Raw genomic sequence first — 17500 nt, 5'->3', positions numbered from 1 at the left:
CGAAGGGTTGCCTGAATATGCAGATATGGGGAACACTACAAAGAACGGGGCAGGGAACGCTGTGGAGATATTTCTTTGACGAAACAATCAAGTTTTGCATAAGTCAATCAGCGATTCTATCCTGCGCCCAAGAGAGACAGACAGACTGACGGACAGACGGATTGGCGGGAAGGATGAAGTGGGTAGAGAAATGAAGTGAGAGGGAATTGAAAGAAAGGAGTAAGGGAAAGTAAGAAAGGTAAGAGAAAGGGAATGATAAGGAAAGGAGATAGAAGATGAGAGAGATAGAAAATATAAGAGAGAGAGTGAGAGAGAGAGAGAGAGAGCGAAGTAAGAGGAGAATGTAAAGAACTCGGTAAGAGGAATGAAAAAAGTATTAACAAGGTTTGATTAGTATATATATATATATATGTATATATATATATATATATATATATATATATATATATATGTATATATATATATATATACAAATACATGTACACACACACACATATATATAATATATATTATATATATATACATATATATATTATATATATATATATATATAGAGAGAGAGAGAGAGAGAGAGAGGAAGAGAGAGAGGGGGAGAGAGAGAGAGAGAGGGGGGGAGAGAGAGGGGGGGGAGGTAGGGAATGTGACAATGGCTTTTCTCAGCCGAATGAAATCACCTGCACCTCTGAATGAGAAAAGAAAAAGGAAGATATTTTGATTAACTCATGAGTGTGTAAATAGTGAAGCGACAATGAGATGAATGAAATTGTAGATGAAGAACCAAGAAAAGGATATAGAGATGAAAGGAGTAAGGTCAGATAAGGTTAGATAAGGAAGATAATGTAACGGAGATAAGGGAAGGGAAAGGGAAGGAAAGGGGGAAGAATGAATAAAAGGATGGAAAACAATGAAAAGAGAAGTAGAAGAATAGATGAGTGGATGAAGATAAATGAATAGGTAATGATAAGACTTTGTCTATTGCAAATATCTTTTAAGTATTTTGTTATGGCCTGTTTATTTTCTTTATAAATCTAGTGTTTATCTATTTATTTATCTCTTTTTATGAGTGGGACAACATTCAAGGGGGAAAGGGACAAGGGGCAACATAGAGGGTGAGCAAGATGAAAGCCAGGAACGCAGGGAGGAAGGGGCAAAAGATAGAAAGAGCAAAGGAATTAGGGAAGAAGAGATGTAAAACGAAGGCAAGGGAGAAGAGGTAGGGGGGGAGGAAAGAAGAGGAGAGGAGAGGAAAGGAGAGATGTAAATTGAAAGAAAGGGAGGGGAGGTAGAGGAGAGGAAAGATGAGGAGAGGAGAAGAGAGGAGAGGTAAGGAGAGGAGTTGAAGGGAGAGGAGAGGAGAGAAAAGGAGAGGAGAGGAGATAACAGAAGAGGAGATGTAAAACGAAGGAATGGGAGGAGAAGTAGAAGAGAGAAAAGAATAAGAGAAGAGAGGAGAGAGAAGAATAAAGGAGAAGAGAGGAGAGGAGAGGAGAGAAGAGGAGGGGAGAGGACAGGAGAAGAAAGGGGAGAAGAGAGGAGAGGAGAGGAGAGGATTGGAAAGAAGGACAGAAGGACAAAGGAGGAGATAAGCCAGGAGATAAGAGAGAGAAGCTTTTGGACGCAGGATCCCCCAGCTGCATGTAATCGTCTTACGATAGCCAGAATAAAGGCTATAGGTAGATTTAATCAAACTCAAGAGGTTTCCCTCGGCTGAAAAAGTGACCTAACGGCAAGAGGCCGAATAAACTTTATAAGTTCCTTTGGCGTTAAAACTCTCAGAAAGGGGAGAGTAAGAAAGGAAACAAAGGACTAAAAATGTGAAACATAAAAGAAGAGAAAAAGTTCGCAACCAAACGAGGAATGTCGTGTTACGGAAGGAGGGGAGAGAAGAAACAAGAGATAAATTGTAAGAAGAAACGGGAAAGGAAAATGACAAGTAAGAGAAAGGGGTAAGGAAGAGGAGGAGGTGGGAAGAGAAGAAGGAAAAGGAAGAAGAGGAGAAGGTGGAGATGGAGGAAGAACGGAAGATGAAGGAAGGAGGGGCGGAGGAGGAGGAGGAGAAGGAGGAGGAAAAGATAAAAGGAGGAGGGGGAAGGACGAGAAGAGGAGGAGGTGGGAAAAGAAGAAGGAAAAGGAAGAAGAGGAGAAGGTGGAGATGGAGGAAGAACGGAAGATGAAGGAAGTAGGGGCGGAGGAGGAGGAGGAGGAGGAGGAGGAAAAGATAAAAGGAGGAGGGGGAAGGACGAGAAGAGGAGGAAGAGGAGGAGGTGGGAAAAGAAGAAGGAAAAGGAAGAAGAGGAGAAGGTGGAGATGGAGGAAGAACGGAAGATGAAGGAAGGAGGGGCGGAGGAGGAGGAGGGGGAAGGACGAGAAGAGGAGGAGGTGGGAAAAGAAGAAGGAAAACAAAGAAGAGGAGAAGGTGGAGATGGAAGAAGAACGGAAGATGAAGGAAGGAGGGGCGGAGGAAGAGGAGGAGGAAAAGATAAAAGAAGGAGGGGGAAGGACGAGAAGAGGAGGAGGTGGGAAAAGAAGAAGGAAAAGGAAGAAGAGGAGAAGGTGGAGATGGAGGAAGAACGGAAGATGAAGGAAGGAGGGGCGGAGGAGGAGGAGAAGGAGAAGGAGGAGGGGGAAGGACGAGAAGAGGAGGAGGTGGGAAAAGAAGAAGGAAAAGGAAGAAGAGGAGAAGGTGGAGATGGAGGAAGAACGGAAGATGACGGAAGTAGGGGCGGAGGAGGAGGAGGAGGAAAAGATAAAAGGAGGAGGGGGAAGGACGAGAAGAGGAGGAGGTGGGAAAAGAAGAAGGAAAAGGAAGAAGGGGAGAAGGTGGAGATGGAGGAAGAACGGAAGATGAAGGAAGGAGGGGCGGAGGAGGAGGAGGAGAAGGAGGAGGAAAAGATAAAAGGAGGAGGGGGAAGGACGAGAAGAGGAGGAGGTGGGAAAAGAAGAAGGAAAAGGAAGAAGAGGAGAAGGTGGAGATGGAGGAAGAACAGGAGATGAAGGAAGGAAGGGGCAGAGAAGGAGGAGGAGGAGCAGTAGAAGGAGGAGGAAAAGATGAAAGGAGGAGGGGGATGGACGAGAAGAGGAGGAAGAGGAGGAGGTGGGAAAAGAAGAGGAAAAGGTGGAGATGGAGGAAGAACAGGAGATGAAGGAAGGAAGGGGAGGAGGAGGAGGAGGAGAAGGAGGAGGAGGAAAAGATAAAAGGAGGAGGGGGAAGGACAAGAAGAGAAGCAGTAAGAGGAGGTAACGGAAAATGAAGAGGAGGTAGAAGACATGAAAGGAGAGGAGGAAGAAAAAGAAGAGAGAGAGAGAGAAAGGAAATGGAAGAGTAAGTAGAGGAGATTAAAGAGAAGGTAGATAGGGAAGGATTGGATAGAAATTAGGAGAAAGAAGAGGAAAAAATGCAGTAGATGAAAATTGGAAATAGATAAATAAGGAAAGTAAGAAAGAGTAATAGAGAGGAGAGAGAGGGAAATGGACAGGGATGGATGGATAAATAGACTGATATATAGAGAAAAAAAGAGAATGAGAAACAGAATGATAGATAGATAGAGAGGAAGAAGATAGGAGGGCCAGAGGGCTGAAGATAAAGGAGGAGGATGGGAGGAGGAGGAGAATAGAAGAAACGACAAAAAGAACCGATAAAAAAAAGTTGGTCCGATAAGAAGCCAACTCTCAGTTGACGAGATCCCAAAGCAAAAGTGGAGGAGGAGGAGGAGGAGGAGGAGGAGGAGGCGGTGGCGGTGGCGGTGGTGGAGGTGGTGGTGGTGGTGGAGGTGGTGGTGGTGATGGTGGTGGTGGTGGAGGTGGTGGTGGTGATGGTGGTGGTGGTGATGGTGGTGGTGGTGGTAGTGGAGATAGAGGACACGACGCCAGTGACGACATGGGCAAGTCCATCATCGTCATTGTCATCGTCATCCTCATCGTCATTATTAGTATCATCGTCATCATCATCATCATCGTCGTCGTCGTCGTCGTCGTCATCATCATCAAATGGAAAAAGTAGTGGCTCTGGATGCAGACGAGAGTGAAAGTGTGATTTAAAGGAACTTGGAGGGGAAAAAAGAAAAGACGAGAGAAAAAGAAGACAAAAGAGAGAGATAGATAGAGCGAGAGAGAGAGAGAGAAAGAGAGAGAGACTGAGTCGTGTCATAGAATAGTAGTTACGTAATATTCACTGACAATTAATAATCATGATAAATACGAAGAAGAGAGAAGTGGTACAAAGGCAAAAGGATATCAAAAGGAAGAGCAGTATGAGGAAGTGAAGGAGGGAAGAGAAGGAAGACAGGTGGAGGAGAAAGAAAAATGAGGCTCGAGAATGAAAAATTAAATGGAAAAGGATAAGAAGTGGAAAAAGTAAGAGGAGGAGGAAAGAAGGGAAGAGAAATAAAAGGAGGAGGGAAGGAGGAAGGGGGAGTAAAGGAAGAGGTGATGATGGGTTGAAGCTGGTGACAGCGCCAAGGAAAGATATCACGATGGAAATATCTGTGAGGGAAGAAGAGGAGTACAAATAGGAGGAAGAGGAGGAGGTGGCGAAGAAGGAGAAGAGGAAGAAGAAGAAGAAGAAGAGAGTGACTGGCAAGGGAAATAAGAGCAAGGAGAGGTTAGAGATAGTGCAATGGAGGAGAAAAGAGAGGAAATGATGTGGGAGAATAGGAAAGATAGGAAGAGGAGTAACAAGGAAAGATAGAAGGAAGGAGAGAGAAGAGGAGAAGGAAAAGAAAAAAGGGGAGAAAAGGGGAGACGAGAAGGAAAGGAGAATTAGAATTACAAAGAAGGGAAGAAGTAAGCATAGAAGAAGTGAAAAGATAAGAAGAAAACAAGAGATGGAGGAGGGAACGGAGAAGAAACACAAAGGAGAAGGAAGAGAAGAGAAGAAGAAATAAGCTGGAGGAAGAGGATGTGTGACATTTGACATCTCATGGACCAGAGTGGACATTTAGACTTTTATTCAGGCATCATCATTTGCACACCAAAACTAACTCTTGGTCGCGGAGTCGTTTTGGTAAATACGCGAGACGAAGAGTCTTTGGAAAAGATGGAAGCACAAAAATATTATACACCTACCCATTTCTGCCTTCTGTGTGTACATGTATTCGACGCTGATGTACAGTAGGGTTCGATGAACATATGTACAAAACTCACTGCCTGTGTAATGATCGTCTATAACTTTCGTTGGCAACTTCTGTTACCAGGATTGTGCAGAGCTGAATTATAGTACGGCCCGGTTTTACCATATTCGTCGCTTAAGAGAGTTTTGTAATCGAACGAGTGTGTACATTCAGTATACACAAGTTCATATGTAATATATATATATATATATATATACACATATGTGTGTGTGTGTGTGTGTATGTATGTGTGTTGTGTGTGTGTGTGTGTGTTTGTGTGTGTGTGTGTTTATATACACATATGTATATATATATATATATATATATATATATATATATATATATATATATATATATATATATATATATATATATATATGTATGTATTTATGTATGAGAGTGTGGGTGGAGGAAGAATAAGCGAAGATGGGCTGGAACTCCTTTATTACTTATACGTTTCGACCGACTCGGTCTTCTTCAGTAAGCTGTCTACAAACAGCTTGAACCTTACAATTATACGCTCGAAGACGGGGGCACGGATAGGTCACCCCGCTGGCTGTCTGGGGAATCCCATTCCCGTACCATGTATATGTTTCCCAATTGTATTTATTATCAATTTACTTGCTGCCTTCGATAAACATACGAAACCTTCCCTGCCATTGTTATTTTCATAAGAATTAATATAGGTAGCTTCAACAGTCTTTCTCATGTCCCTTTTTAATACCGTGTGTAGGACCTCGACCCCATCCCAGTGGGGCAAATGTCTAGATTGGTCAGCGTGTTGAACGAGTGAGTTAGACGTCCTATGTGACCTAGTGCTCGGCAATGCGTTTCTCGACGCCTCGACCTGACTCGCCGTAATACGAAGAGGTGCATCTGCTGCAAGGAATGCGATAAATGGTACTGAGGACGTTTTGGGGCAGTCCCTTTATTTCATGGTCTTGACAATTTTCCCTGTATTAGAATTGGAAGCCCTTGCTATTTTCACCCCACCTTTCCCAAGAAATCTATCTATGATTTCGTTTTTTTCTAGAGTTGGGAACCGAAATACATTGTATTTTATTACTCTCGGACAATTGGACATTTGTTCTCATGAAGATGTTTTTAGCTACTTCTTTCAATTTGATAATCATCCCCTCTGGATATTCTAATTTCTTAAAGGCATTAGTTATGTAAGTTAACTCATCTTCCAAAAATTCCTCACTGAGAAAGAAACCTATGAGCACGCCGGTTTTCACTCGCTCACTGTGTCCTGAGAAATGGTGTACAAAGTCGTCTCTGTTAGTGGGTTTTCTGTACACTGAGAATCTTACTCCTTCATCCCTCCTGTGCACCAGCGTGTCAAGGAATGGTAATTTGTGGTCGACTTCCATCTCTACAGTGAACTGTATATCTTTATTGAAACTATTGAGTCTATTTAACTTACGTTCAATGTCGATATTCTCTGGTACTATTACAATAACGTCGTCCACATATCTTAACCTTGGTCCCTCTACCCATGATCGTTCAATCTGCGGATGAGGTCAGAGGAATTTCTTAAATGAGCGTCACTTATAAACCCATGAGTGCCAGAGAGCAGTTTGGCTAGACGCTTAGCAAGCTTATGCGTAGCACTTCCGACCCCTGAAGTTATGGGCCTCATAGGTATTCCTGCTTTGTGAACTTTCGGAAGGCCGTGCATCAAGGGGGGTCTCGCGGTTTCTTCCAACAAATCTAACAACTTTTTACCCTTAACAGATTTTCATAGGATATTTCTGGCCTCGGTCTTGAACTTCTCTGCTTCTTTATCCGCATTTCCATCTGGTTTTCTCTCGTAGGTAGTGTGATCATTCAGTAAATCTAGCATCTTGTCTAGGTAATCACTCTTATTCATAACAATCACACCCCCACCTTTATCCGCTTGGGAGATTATTATGCTATCGTCCTGGCTTAATGTGTGTAGCGCCTCCTTATATCTCCTCGGAATAACACAAATATTAGCAAGCAACCACTCCTTGAGTAAAGCCCTTATCCGCATCACGTTCCCTCCACTTATAGTTGCTGTTTATGAACTCGTTGAAACCCTTTCCGTTACTTCCGATGTCAAACTTTAAACCTAGTGAGAGTACTTGCGTTTCTGTGTTGGTTAACCGTCTGCCTGAAAGGTTTAGAACCAGGTCTAAACGTCCTACTATGTTCCAATCGCTGACCTCGCACAGGCACGAGATGGATAAAGAATCACAGGTAGGTTATTTTTTTTTTAATTAACATTTACAAATGTAGAATAAACAAAAACAATACACATGAACATAGAGTAAGAAAAATATAACAATATACATCAAGCATAAAATTTCTAAATACTTTTGTTAAGTGAGTTATAAACGGATTCTTAAAAAATTACCAGGTAGAGTAGCTAGCTGTACGTTTGTATGCAGCACGTAAGAACAGATAGGTGAACTGAAGTCTTGATTATGGCGGAGACGCGAGTCTTGGTTCTGGTAGTTAAAAGTCGCACCAACAGAAAGTCGTCTGGTCCGATCTTTATGTCTCGGGAGCAAATGAATTGTTTGAGGAGAGACTGATGCACGATAACTTCTGGTAGGGGAATCTTCCGGTAGTTGGGAAACACGTAGGAGATTTGTTCGTATTTCGTAGTGGAGAAATAACAGAGAAAGAGAAAGAGGGTATAGAGCCATACCTAGCTTCAGCCTAGTAGCAGTTTGGAAGCTATCCGAAATAATTCGGAAAGACGAAGGCTTCGTGTGGAGATTGCCAATTTACCGTTTCAGTACTTGAAGAGTGCATAGTGCAATCGTAGAGGACCCAAAAGACTTGTTTAGTTACGTTGTCGTAATCGACGAATGTAGAAATTTTTCTACGTAATTTTCAGATGAACCGTGGGCGTCTGCTTCTTTTCTTGTCTTCTCTCTGTTCTCAGTTTTCTCTCTTGGTTCCTCTTTTCTTGCCTCTCAGCTTTCTTTTGTCTCTCTGTTGTTTCTGCCTCCTCTGTCGTCCGGTCCGCTTTATATAGCCAGGGTAGTAGCTACTACGTTTTCTGGACACCAACACGTTCGGTAATTCAAACAGCAACCAATCACCAGGATTTATTACTCTTCCCTCCTGTGCTAAATACGTTTTGTGTCGCTAACGTCGTCAAAGAAATGATATGAGCAGTGCGTAGCAACAGGAAGTAACGTACACACCTTATACAAAATTATTTAATTAATCAAATACATCATAAATCATTATATACATACATTACATGCGTCACATCATTACGAACATCATCATAAACTGTCTAAACATGAAATTTATTCACGCAACACTAAATGCGTCCCAGTGAACAGGTTTATATTTATCGACCACAATTCACTTTAATTCTAAGTCATCAACATCGAGAAGCTCGAGGAGGCATACATGCAGATAATTGAAACATGGTACAACCAAGGACTCGAACCTCCGCTAGCACGTGACAAGTGATAGTGACTTAACCGATTGCGCCATCAAGAGATACAGATGTGTGTGTGCGTGTGTGTGTGTGTGTGTGTGTGTGTGTGTGTGTGTGTGTGTGTGTGATTCACCATGGTCTTGGATCACGTGTTGGACTCGTGATCGACAGTTATTAACCTCCCGGATAAGAGCTCAGAGCTCGTATGACCGATCTATGGGTAATACTGTGACCTTACACGCACACACACACACCCAACTCCCCGCCCACGAGAGTTGGAGTAACATCCCGCAGCGCAGCGATACTGAAATTATTTCAGCCCTGGGCGGAAGTCGAACCCGGACCGCGGTAGTGACAGGCGAGATCGCTAACCACAGCGCCACGAGGTGTGTGCGTGTGCGTGTGTGTGTGTGTGTGTGTGTGTGTGTGTGTGTGTGTGTGTGTGTGTGTGTGTAAACGAGAAGACCATAAGCATGCCACCAAACAGACGTATTCCTGAAACCAAGACATTTATAACTATTTTGTTTAACTTTGACCATAATCAAACATATATAGTGAGCCATGACGTAGTAGGAGGAAAGGAAGGGTCTCCTTTAATTGAATAAAATCGCTTGGTGGCAGCTTGAAAAAAAACCCTTCAGTGATAACACTCAGCAAAAACCTTTATGTGGACGAACCGCACTCACTGGTATGCTTCATGTACAGGTATTTCGTATTTCAAGTAAAATATTTTTGTAACAATATTCACGTGGAGATAAGGTGTCCTGTGCAGGTGTCTACTATCTCGAATAAATCGATCTCATCACAACATTCGCATGGAATGTTTTAATTACGGACACCAGATCTCAAAGGAGTTTTCTCATCAGGTTTTTCAATTAACTTTTCAAAGAAACATGAACTCTGAAATATTATAACACCAGTCTTGTGTGCGTGCGCGTGTGTGTGTGTTTGTATGTGTGTTTGTATGAATCTTCTATATTCTATAACCTCAAGTTCTTGATTGAATCACTTCTCGAAAAGAAATGTTTTCATTCCTACCAATTTTTCTTCACCCAACAGGTTCTCCCTCATGTACGAGCACCCCCACGACTGGCGTCTCAACATCGCCTACGTCCAAGACCGCGACGAAGGAACCTACGAATGCCAAGTGTCCTCTTACCCGCCGCTTATCCTCACAGTCCACCTTCACGTTGTCGGTAAGTGTTACAAAAAGCGTCCCACTTTCACCCATCCACCCTCACTCCAAGATACACCCTTTCCCTGGCCCTCGCTCCTAGACCCACACCTCCACTCCTCTCCTGACACACACTCCCAAACACCACTACTAAGTTGAAGTCTTCCTTCATCTGTATTCCGTCCCGCGGGCGACCCGTCCTCGCCCTTGTGGGTTTTGGACTCCCTTGTTGAGTTCACTACCGCAACTGATAAAGTTCCCTACCGGCCTCCATTGCTTACTTCCCTCATAGAATTACACACACGTGCGCACACACGCCCGCGCGAGCGCATATATACAAACACAAACACACGCACTCACGCACGCACACTCTTTCATATATCTATTTGTGTGTATATATCCCCCATATATATATATATATATATATATATATATATATATATATATATATATATATATATATTTATGTGTGTGTGTGTGTGTGTGTGTGTGTGTGTGTGTTTGTGTATTTTACCTAGTTGTATTTTACGGGAAGAGGAGCTATGCTCATGGTGTCCCGTCTTCATATCTCATTTTATCTAAACTGTTTTTAAATTCATGTATTGTTTTTGCACACACCACTTTCTCATCTAACTTGTTCCAAATGTCTATTACTCTGTGAGGAAAGCTGTTCTTTTTCAGATCTCTTCTATAGCTGTCTTTCTTGATTTTCTTTCCGTGTCCTCTTGTATTTCTATCATCCCATTTTATTAGATCCTCTCTATCAATAGTTTCTATGCCTTTCATGATTCTGTAAATAGTTATCAAATCTCCTCTTTCTCTTCTTTGCTCTAATGTCTGTTGCTAGTCTCTCTTCATATGATAGTTTTGAGAGTGTTGGTGCCAATTTTGTAATTGCTTTTTGTATTCTTTCAAGTTTTGTTATACATTTTTTTGTACTTGGTGACCACATCGTTGCTGCATATTCCAATCTTGGTCTTATCAAAGTGATTAGTATTTTCTTCACCATTTCTTCGTCCAGGTATGTAAATGCCACTTTGATTGTTCTTATCAAATTATAAGTTTCTCCAAAAATCTTGTTTATATGTTTCTCAGGTGACATATTATTCATAATAATGACTCCCAGGTCCTTCTCATTTTCTACTTTTTTTATTCCTTCTTTTCCCAATTTATATGATCCTATTATTCTTTTTTGCTTTTTCCAAATTCCATTATACTACACTTCTTAGTATTGAACTCCATCTCCCACTTCCTACTCCGTTCCCATACTTTATTGAGATCACTCTGTAGTGACTCACAATCTTCTTCAGTGTTCACTTTTTTTAACAGTTTTGCATCATCTGCAAAGAAGCTCATATAACTTTCTATTTCTTCATCCATATCATTAATATATATAGCAAACATTATTGGGGCCAGAGCTGTTCCTTGTGGAACACCACTTATTATTTCATCCCAATTAGAGTGTTTGTCTCTTATCACTACTCTCATTTTTCTTTCTTGCAAAAAGTCTTCCATCCATTTAAGCAGTTTGCCCTGTATTGCTCCTTCAGTTTCTAATTTCTTAAGCAACTTCTTATGTGGTACTTTGTCAAAAGCTTTTTTTAGGTCTAGAAATGCACAATCAGCCCATCCATCTCTTGTATTATATCTATTAGCCTTAAATAGAAACATAAAATTGGTGACGCATGATCGTCCTTGTCTGAATCCAAATTGCCTTGGATCTAGCACGTTTTTGTTTTTTTTTTCTTAATACTTTACCCATCTACTTTTGATAATTCTTTCACAAATTTTTGCTATTGTACTTGTTAGAGAGACTGGTCTATAGTTGGTAGGTTCTTCTTTATTTCCCCCTTTATATATAGGTACTATATTTGTTCTTTTCCAATCTTCTGGGACTTTTCCTTCTTTCAAGGAACTGTTTATTATGCTATGCATTTTGTCTGCCAGTTCATTCCTGCATTCTTTCAAAATCCAGTTTGCTATTTCATCTGGTCCATGCGATTTTCTGATATCAAGGTTACTCAAGTGTTTCATTATTTCATTCTTTGTTACTCCTGTTTCTTTCATAGGGGGGACTTTCTCTTCCCATTCGATCTCTCCAGGTTGTATGTTCTCCCTTGTAAACACCGATTTAAAATGCTTGTTCATAATTTCTGCCATTTCTATTTCCTCTGTGTATTCAACTCCTTGTCGTAATTTCTCTAATTCTTGTTTGTTTTTCAGTTTGTTGTTTACAAATCTGTAAAATAGTTTTGGTTGATCTTTACATTTTTCTATGACATCTTTTTCATATTTTCTCTTTTCCTCTCTGCACACTTGTACATATTCATTTCTATAACTAGTATATATTTTCCATTTTTCAGGTCTTCTGTCTTTCTTCCATTTTGTCCAAGCTTTATCTCTTTTGTCTTTTAACTCCCTACAACTTTTGTTGTACCAGCACTTTACATATTCTTTTTCTTGCTTTTGTCTTGGGACATACTTTTCCACTCCTTTTTTATATTTTTTTGTCAAAATATTCCATTTCTCTTCCACTGTTGTTTCCTCTTTGTATATTCTTTCCCAGTTTTCTTTTTGAAAGAATTCTCTTATTTGATCAAAATTTGTTTTTTCATACATCAATCTTCCTTTTCTATATTGTTCATTTCTTTTCATGTATTTTTCCTCATTTAGTTCCAGTTCAATCAATATGTGGTTACTTTTACTTATTGGTGTCTTATATTCAATCTTTTCAACTATTTCAGGTTCCGATATGATTATTAGGTCTAGTCTCGATGGTTCTTCATTTCTATACCTAGTGTTCTCTTGAATCCATTGTGTCATTGTATGGTCAATAATCATCTCAAGTAGAACATTTCCCCATGAGTCGTCTCCACCCTTTACTGTCATCTCTTCCCAGCAGACTTCTTTGCAATTAAAGTCGCCCATCATAACTATTCTTCCTCCATCTTCCATTATCTTATTTAATGTTATCATTGTCTTTTCTAACATACTTTTATGTTCACTCTCTTCCCACGAGGCTGTTTTTGGAGGCACATAATTTATTCATATATATATATATATATATATATATATATATATCTATATATACATATATATATCTAAATATTTATATAACATATTTATATATATGTATATATATACATATATATATATATATATATATATAGATAGATATATATATATAATGTTTGTGTGTGTGGCGGGGGGTATGGTGTGCACGCGAGTGTGTGTGTGTGTGTGTCACACATCATAATTGTGTAGAGAGTTTTTTAAGTCACACATTATACACCAAGTATGAATGGAGAGTGTTTTGAGGAATGTATATATAGTGTTATTTAAATTGAATAGTAAGGAAATAGGTGTGGTTCATACATACGTTCATGTATACATACACAGTAAATACTTTTGCGTTTACTAACCGTACACACATAATATACGGTAATAGAAAACATCGAAGAAATTGGGAGCCCCAGAAGAAGAACTGGAATCTGTTTTCTCAATAAGTTATGAATTCTGATCCCATACCAACAAGAAACTTCCTTGCTGACGAGGTATAGAATTTCCAGGATAATAATGCTTCACGGGTGGGTGTCAGAGTATACAAAATGATATGATTTATACGTAGACACATTTATATTTGAAGGACTTAGAATAGATAATGATTGTGTAAAGAAAGACTATAAACCTCAGCCTTTGTTCTTTATTATTATTATTATCATTATTATTATCATTACTATTATTATTATTATTACTATTATTATTATTATTATTACTATTATTATTATTATCATTATTATTATTATCATTATTATCATTATTATTATTATTATCATTATTATTATTATTATTACTATTGTTATTATCATTATTACTATTATTATTATTATTATTTTCATTATTATTATTAATTTTATTATTATTATTATTATTACTAATTATTATTGTTATTATTATTATTATTATTATCATTATTATTATCATTATTATTATTATCATTATTATTATAATTATTATTATTATCATTATTATTATCGTTACCATTATTGTTACCCCTCTCTTCTTTCATTCATTTTTCTCCCTTTCCCTTCCATCCCTTCACCCCTCCCTCCCGACCTCCTCTCTCCCTTCACCCCTCCCTCTCTTCCTCTCTGTCTCCCTTTCATTCATCTTTTCTTTTTCTCTTACTCGCTCTCATTTACCCCACCTCTTTTTTCCTCTCTCTTTTCTCTCACTTTCTTCCTTCTTACTCCCCCCCTCCCCCAGCCGACTCCTTCATTCTCTCAGTTTCCCCTTTCCTCCCTCTCCCCTCTCCCCCTCCCTCCTTGCTTCTAATTCTCCCTACTCTTCTCCTACCCTTCTTCCTCCCCCTCCTCACCCTACCTTCTTCTCTTTCCTTTCCTCATTCCCTCTAACTCTGCCTGCTTCGTTCTCACAGTTCCTCTAAGCCCTGGACATCCCTCCTCAGCTCAGCTCTCATCCTTCCCGCCTCCCTAGTTCTCTCTCACCTTTCCTCCTCCATTTTCACCCTTCCCCCAATCAATCAATCAACTGGGGCCACACGCCAGGGAGAGCGTTGCTTCATTCACACCCCGGTGCCAGTCCGTACGGTCTCTCTGAGCAATCTCCCATGCAGACGCCCCACCCTTCCCATTCCAAACAACTCTCAACAGGTTCAACCAACTTGCCCCATATCTGCAAAACCAGTACTCTTCCAAATCCATTCTTTGTCCCTCTAATTTTCCAGTACATCTCCCTGTTCTCTTTTTCTTTGTTTTATCTCCCTTTCCTTCTTTGCTCACTTCCCCCTTTTTCTTCTTTCATTTAGCTTAACCTTCAATGCCTTGATACATTTTTTTCAATGTACTCCTTCTGCCCCCATACAACATTCCCTTACCTTCCCTGTGGCATACTTTATAAACGTTATGCTGGTCAAAGGCAGACGATTTTGTTCCGCTTGCAAAAATAAACATAACATTTGTTCTTCCGACGGTGTGATCCTCGTGCTCAACTGCGCCGCCAGTGAGGTGCACCAGCGCTTCTGTCCTTGAAAACATTATCCATGAGTGTTATGGCGTGTTCCTTTACGTGTTTTGTGCTGTTGGCTCCCTGACGACTTTATTCAGTTGAAGGGACCCCTCGTTTCAATGCGTAATTCACCACGGTCTTGGATCACGTGTTCGACTCAGAGATCATATATGGCCCGATCTATGGGTAATGCTGTGACCTTACACACATACATGCACACTCACCCAGCTCCTTGCCCACTAGAGTTGGAGTGCCGGCTCGCACTGGGCGGGACTTGAACTTATGTATCTGAAATGAATTTCGAGATTGGTATCACTACACCATATCGAGCCGAGTGATTTGTGCGATTTGTTTTGATTGACTTTTGATGATTTTATAAAAAGAAAAAACACAAACCACATCGAAGGATATGTAATAGAAATATTGAAAATATTACTGTCAAAAGAATATTGATAATGTGAGGTGACGATTGAGGGAAGGGATCTTAATAAAATTGTTTGAATAATCAGAATGAATATATAATGCATCTGCAAGCCACTAGATGATCAAGATTTCTTTTTCTTGTCTTTTTTTTATATATCTCATGAATGGTGGACAAGTGGAAGAAGAAAGGAAAGTGGTCATCTATTGGTGGAATAAAATCGTCTTTTGGCAAATGACGCGTTTACGAAAAACTCGCCCATTCCCTTTCACCACTGTCATCCGCCCATTCCCCTTTCTTCACTTTCACTTATTACTGTCGTTGTTTCATATATTTAAGTCGGTAGGCCCTGTTGCCTCCAATCATTCCTCTTTTTTTAGTTCCATATAGTTATACTCTTTACTTTCCGTTATAATTTTCCGTCTTGGGGAAATAAAAGTTATAAAGTTTTCTTTCTTTCTTTCGTTAATTATTATACAGCGTACTTCTCTAAGGTACACCCAACGAAGCTCCCGAGAACACGTATGTTAGCTCCTACGTGAGCTTTGCAGTGACGTTGTGATTTCCTTAGTCCAATGATCTTTAACTTTATATTTAAGATCCTCCCCAAAGAACGTGATCTTACAATCGTGAACCAATTGAATTTTCTCCTCCACCCTTTACCCAATCAGATTCGTTGTCACAAGTCTGTTGGCAATATTGTTTACTTAAGCAATCTCGAATCTCTGCATATCTCATTTAGGTTACAAATACTACAAGTGAGCAATGTAATCGGGCCCCCGGCTATTGTTTATAAATATAACGCGGAGAGCGAATTTATGCAACTTACCTTCGGGTATTATGTTTGTAAATACCTAACCCATAAAAATACAACACCCGTCTTCTACTCCTCTTTCTACCAGCTTTTCTACCAACCTCTTACAAAAATGTCAACCTCTATTACACAGTTAGTTTCTTGGTTTACTTTATGTTCCTTTCCATAAATTATTTTCCCCTTTTTCCTCCCTCTTTCCATTTTTACCTCCTTTTCTCCTTAACCCCCTCCCTCCCACCGTCCCCTCCTCTCGCTTCTTTTTCCTTCCTCCCTCAGTTCACTCCATTCCACTCCCTCCCTTCCTCCATCCTCCTATTCTTTTCTCTTCTTTATTATTGACCCCCTCCCTCCCGCAACTCCCTACTTCTTCCACTGCTTCTCCCCTCCTTCTATCTACTCCTCCCCACCCCCTCCCTCCTTCCTCCCCACCCCCTCCCTCCTTCCTCCCCACCCCTTCCCTCCTCCCTTCCTACCTATCTAACCCTACTCACCCCTCCCCTCCTTCCCTCCATCCCTCCCTACCCTCCCCTTTCCCCCCTTATCCTCTGTCTCCTGTCATCCCCTCCCTTCTCTCCCTCCCCGTCCCCCTCCTTCATTTTCCGTCCCAAGCCCACGCTCATCAGCCGCCCCCTGACCCTCCCACTCCCAACACATACAATTAGAACTTTTAGTCAAAGTCGCCTTCGTTTTTCTTGTACGTTTCTCCGACCCCAGACACGCCCCCTCTAAACTTCCCACCTCCCCCACACCACTCCTCCCAAACTCCTCTCCTTCCACATCCTCCTCCTCCTAATCCTCCTCCTCTTCCACTTCAAATTAAATTTGACTTCGTTTCTTTAGTTCCATAAGCAGAGCATGTACTGTTGCGAAAAAAGCATAATATATCAGGATTTTGCAAATACATATCTAATTGTTCTTGTAATAATGTGACTTGCTTTACAAAAATCAGCTTTTACTGCTACACTGTATATAAGCATATTAAATACTGTTTTATGTATTCCATATACCAAAGGATTTCTTCCCCCTTACAAGGGAGGTAGCCAGCTAAGGCATGTACCCATCTGCTACCTTTCACACACACACACACACACACACACACACACACACACACACACACACACACACACACACACACACACACACACACACATATATATATATATATATATATATATATATATTTTTTTTTTTTTAACCTCCCTGTAGATGAAGGGTTATTCCTGATCTCTCCCTACTACCTAGGTCAGAAGCAATATAGCAAGACTTTCTGTGCAATATATTTTGCATAGTTCTGTTTTTCACGAGGATAAGATTAGGGTGTCCATAACAGTGCATAGTTCTTATATGAGATAACAAATTATCTCCACACAATCCTCTTCCACTATTCACAAGTTGCACAACTATTAGACAGAACAAAAGCGCAGCACAAAAAGCACTCGTACCCATCTACGTGTGAACAGTTTCCCAACCAGAACATATACGTAATGTACATAGAGAACACTAAACGAAACTACACTCAAGAAGAACA

General features: G+C 40.4%; 1 protein-coding gene across 1 annotated transcript in view; it reads left to right on the top strand.

Annotated features, from left to right (window-relative positions):
• LOC143027923 (lachesin-like) overlaps positions 1–17500 on the top strand; it is a 653337-nt gene that overhangs the window by 587815 nt on the left and 48022 nt on the right. Inside the window, exon 4 of the mRNA XM_076189570.1 lies at positions 9595–9731. Within this exon, the coding sequence (XP_076045685.1) occupies positions 9595–9731 (137 nt within the window). The remainder of the gene's footprint in view (positions 1–9594; positions 9732–17500) is intronic.

Source organism: Oratosquilla oratoria, chromosome 9 (assembly GCF_046742065.1).
Source record: "Oratosquilla oratoria isolate Oo_2021 chromosome 9, ASM4674206v1, whole genome shotgun sequence".
Classification (NCBI taxonomy): Eukaryota; Metazoa; Arthropoda; class Malacostraca; order Stomatopoda; family Squillidae; genus Oratosquilla; species Oratosquilla oratoria.
The sequence above is the reverse complement of the archived record's forward strand: the minus strand, read 5'-3'. Positions and strand labels throughout refer to the sequence as shown.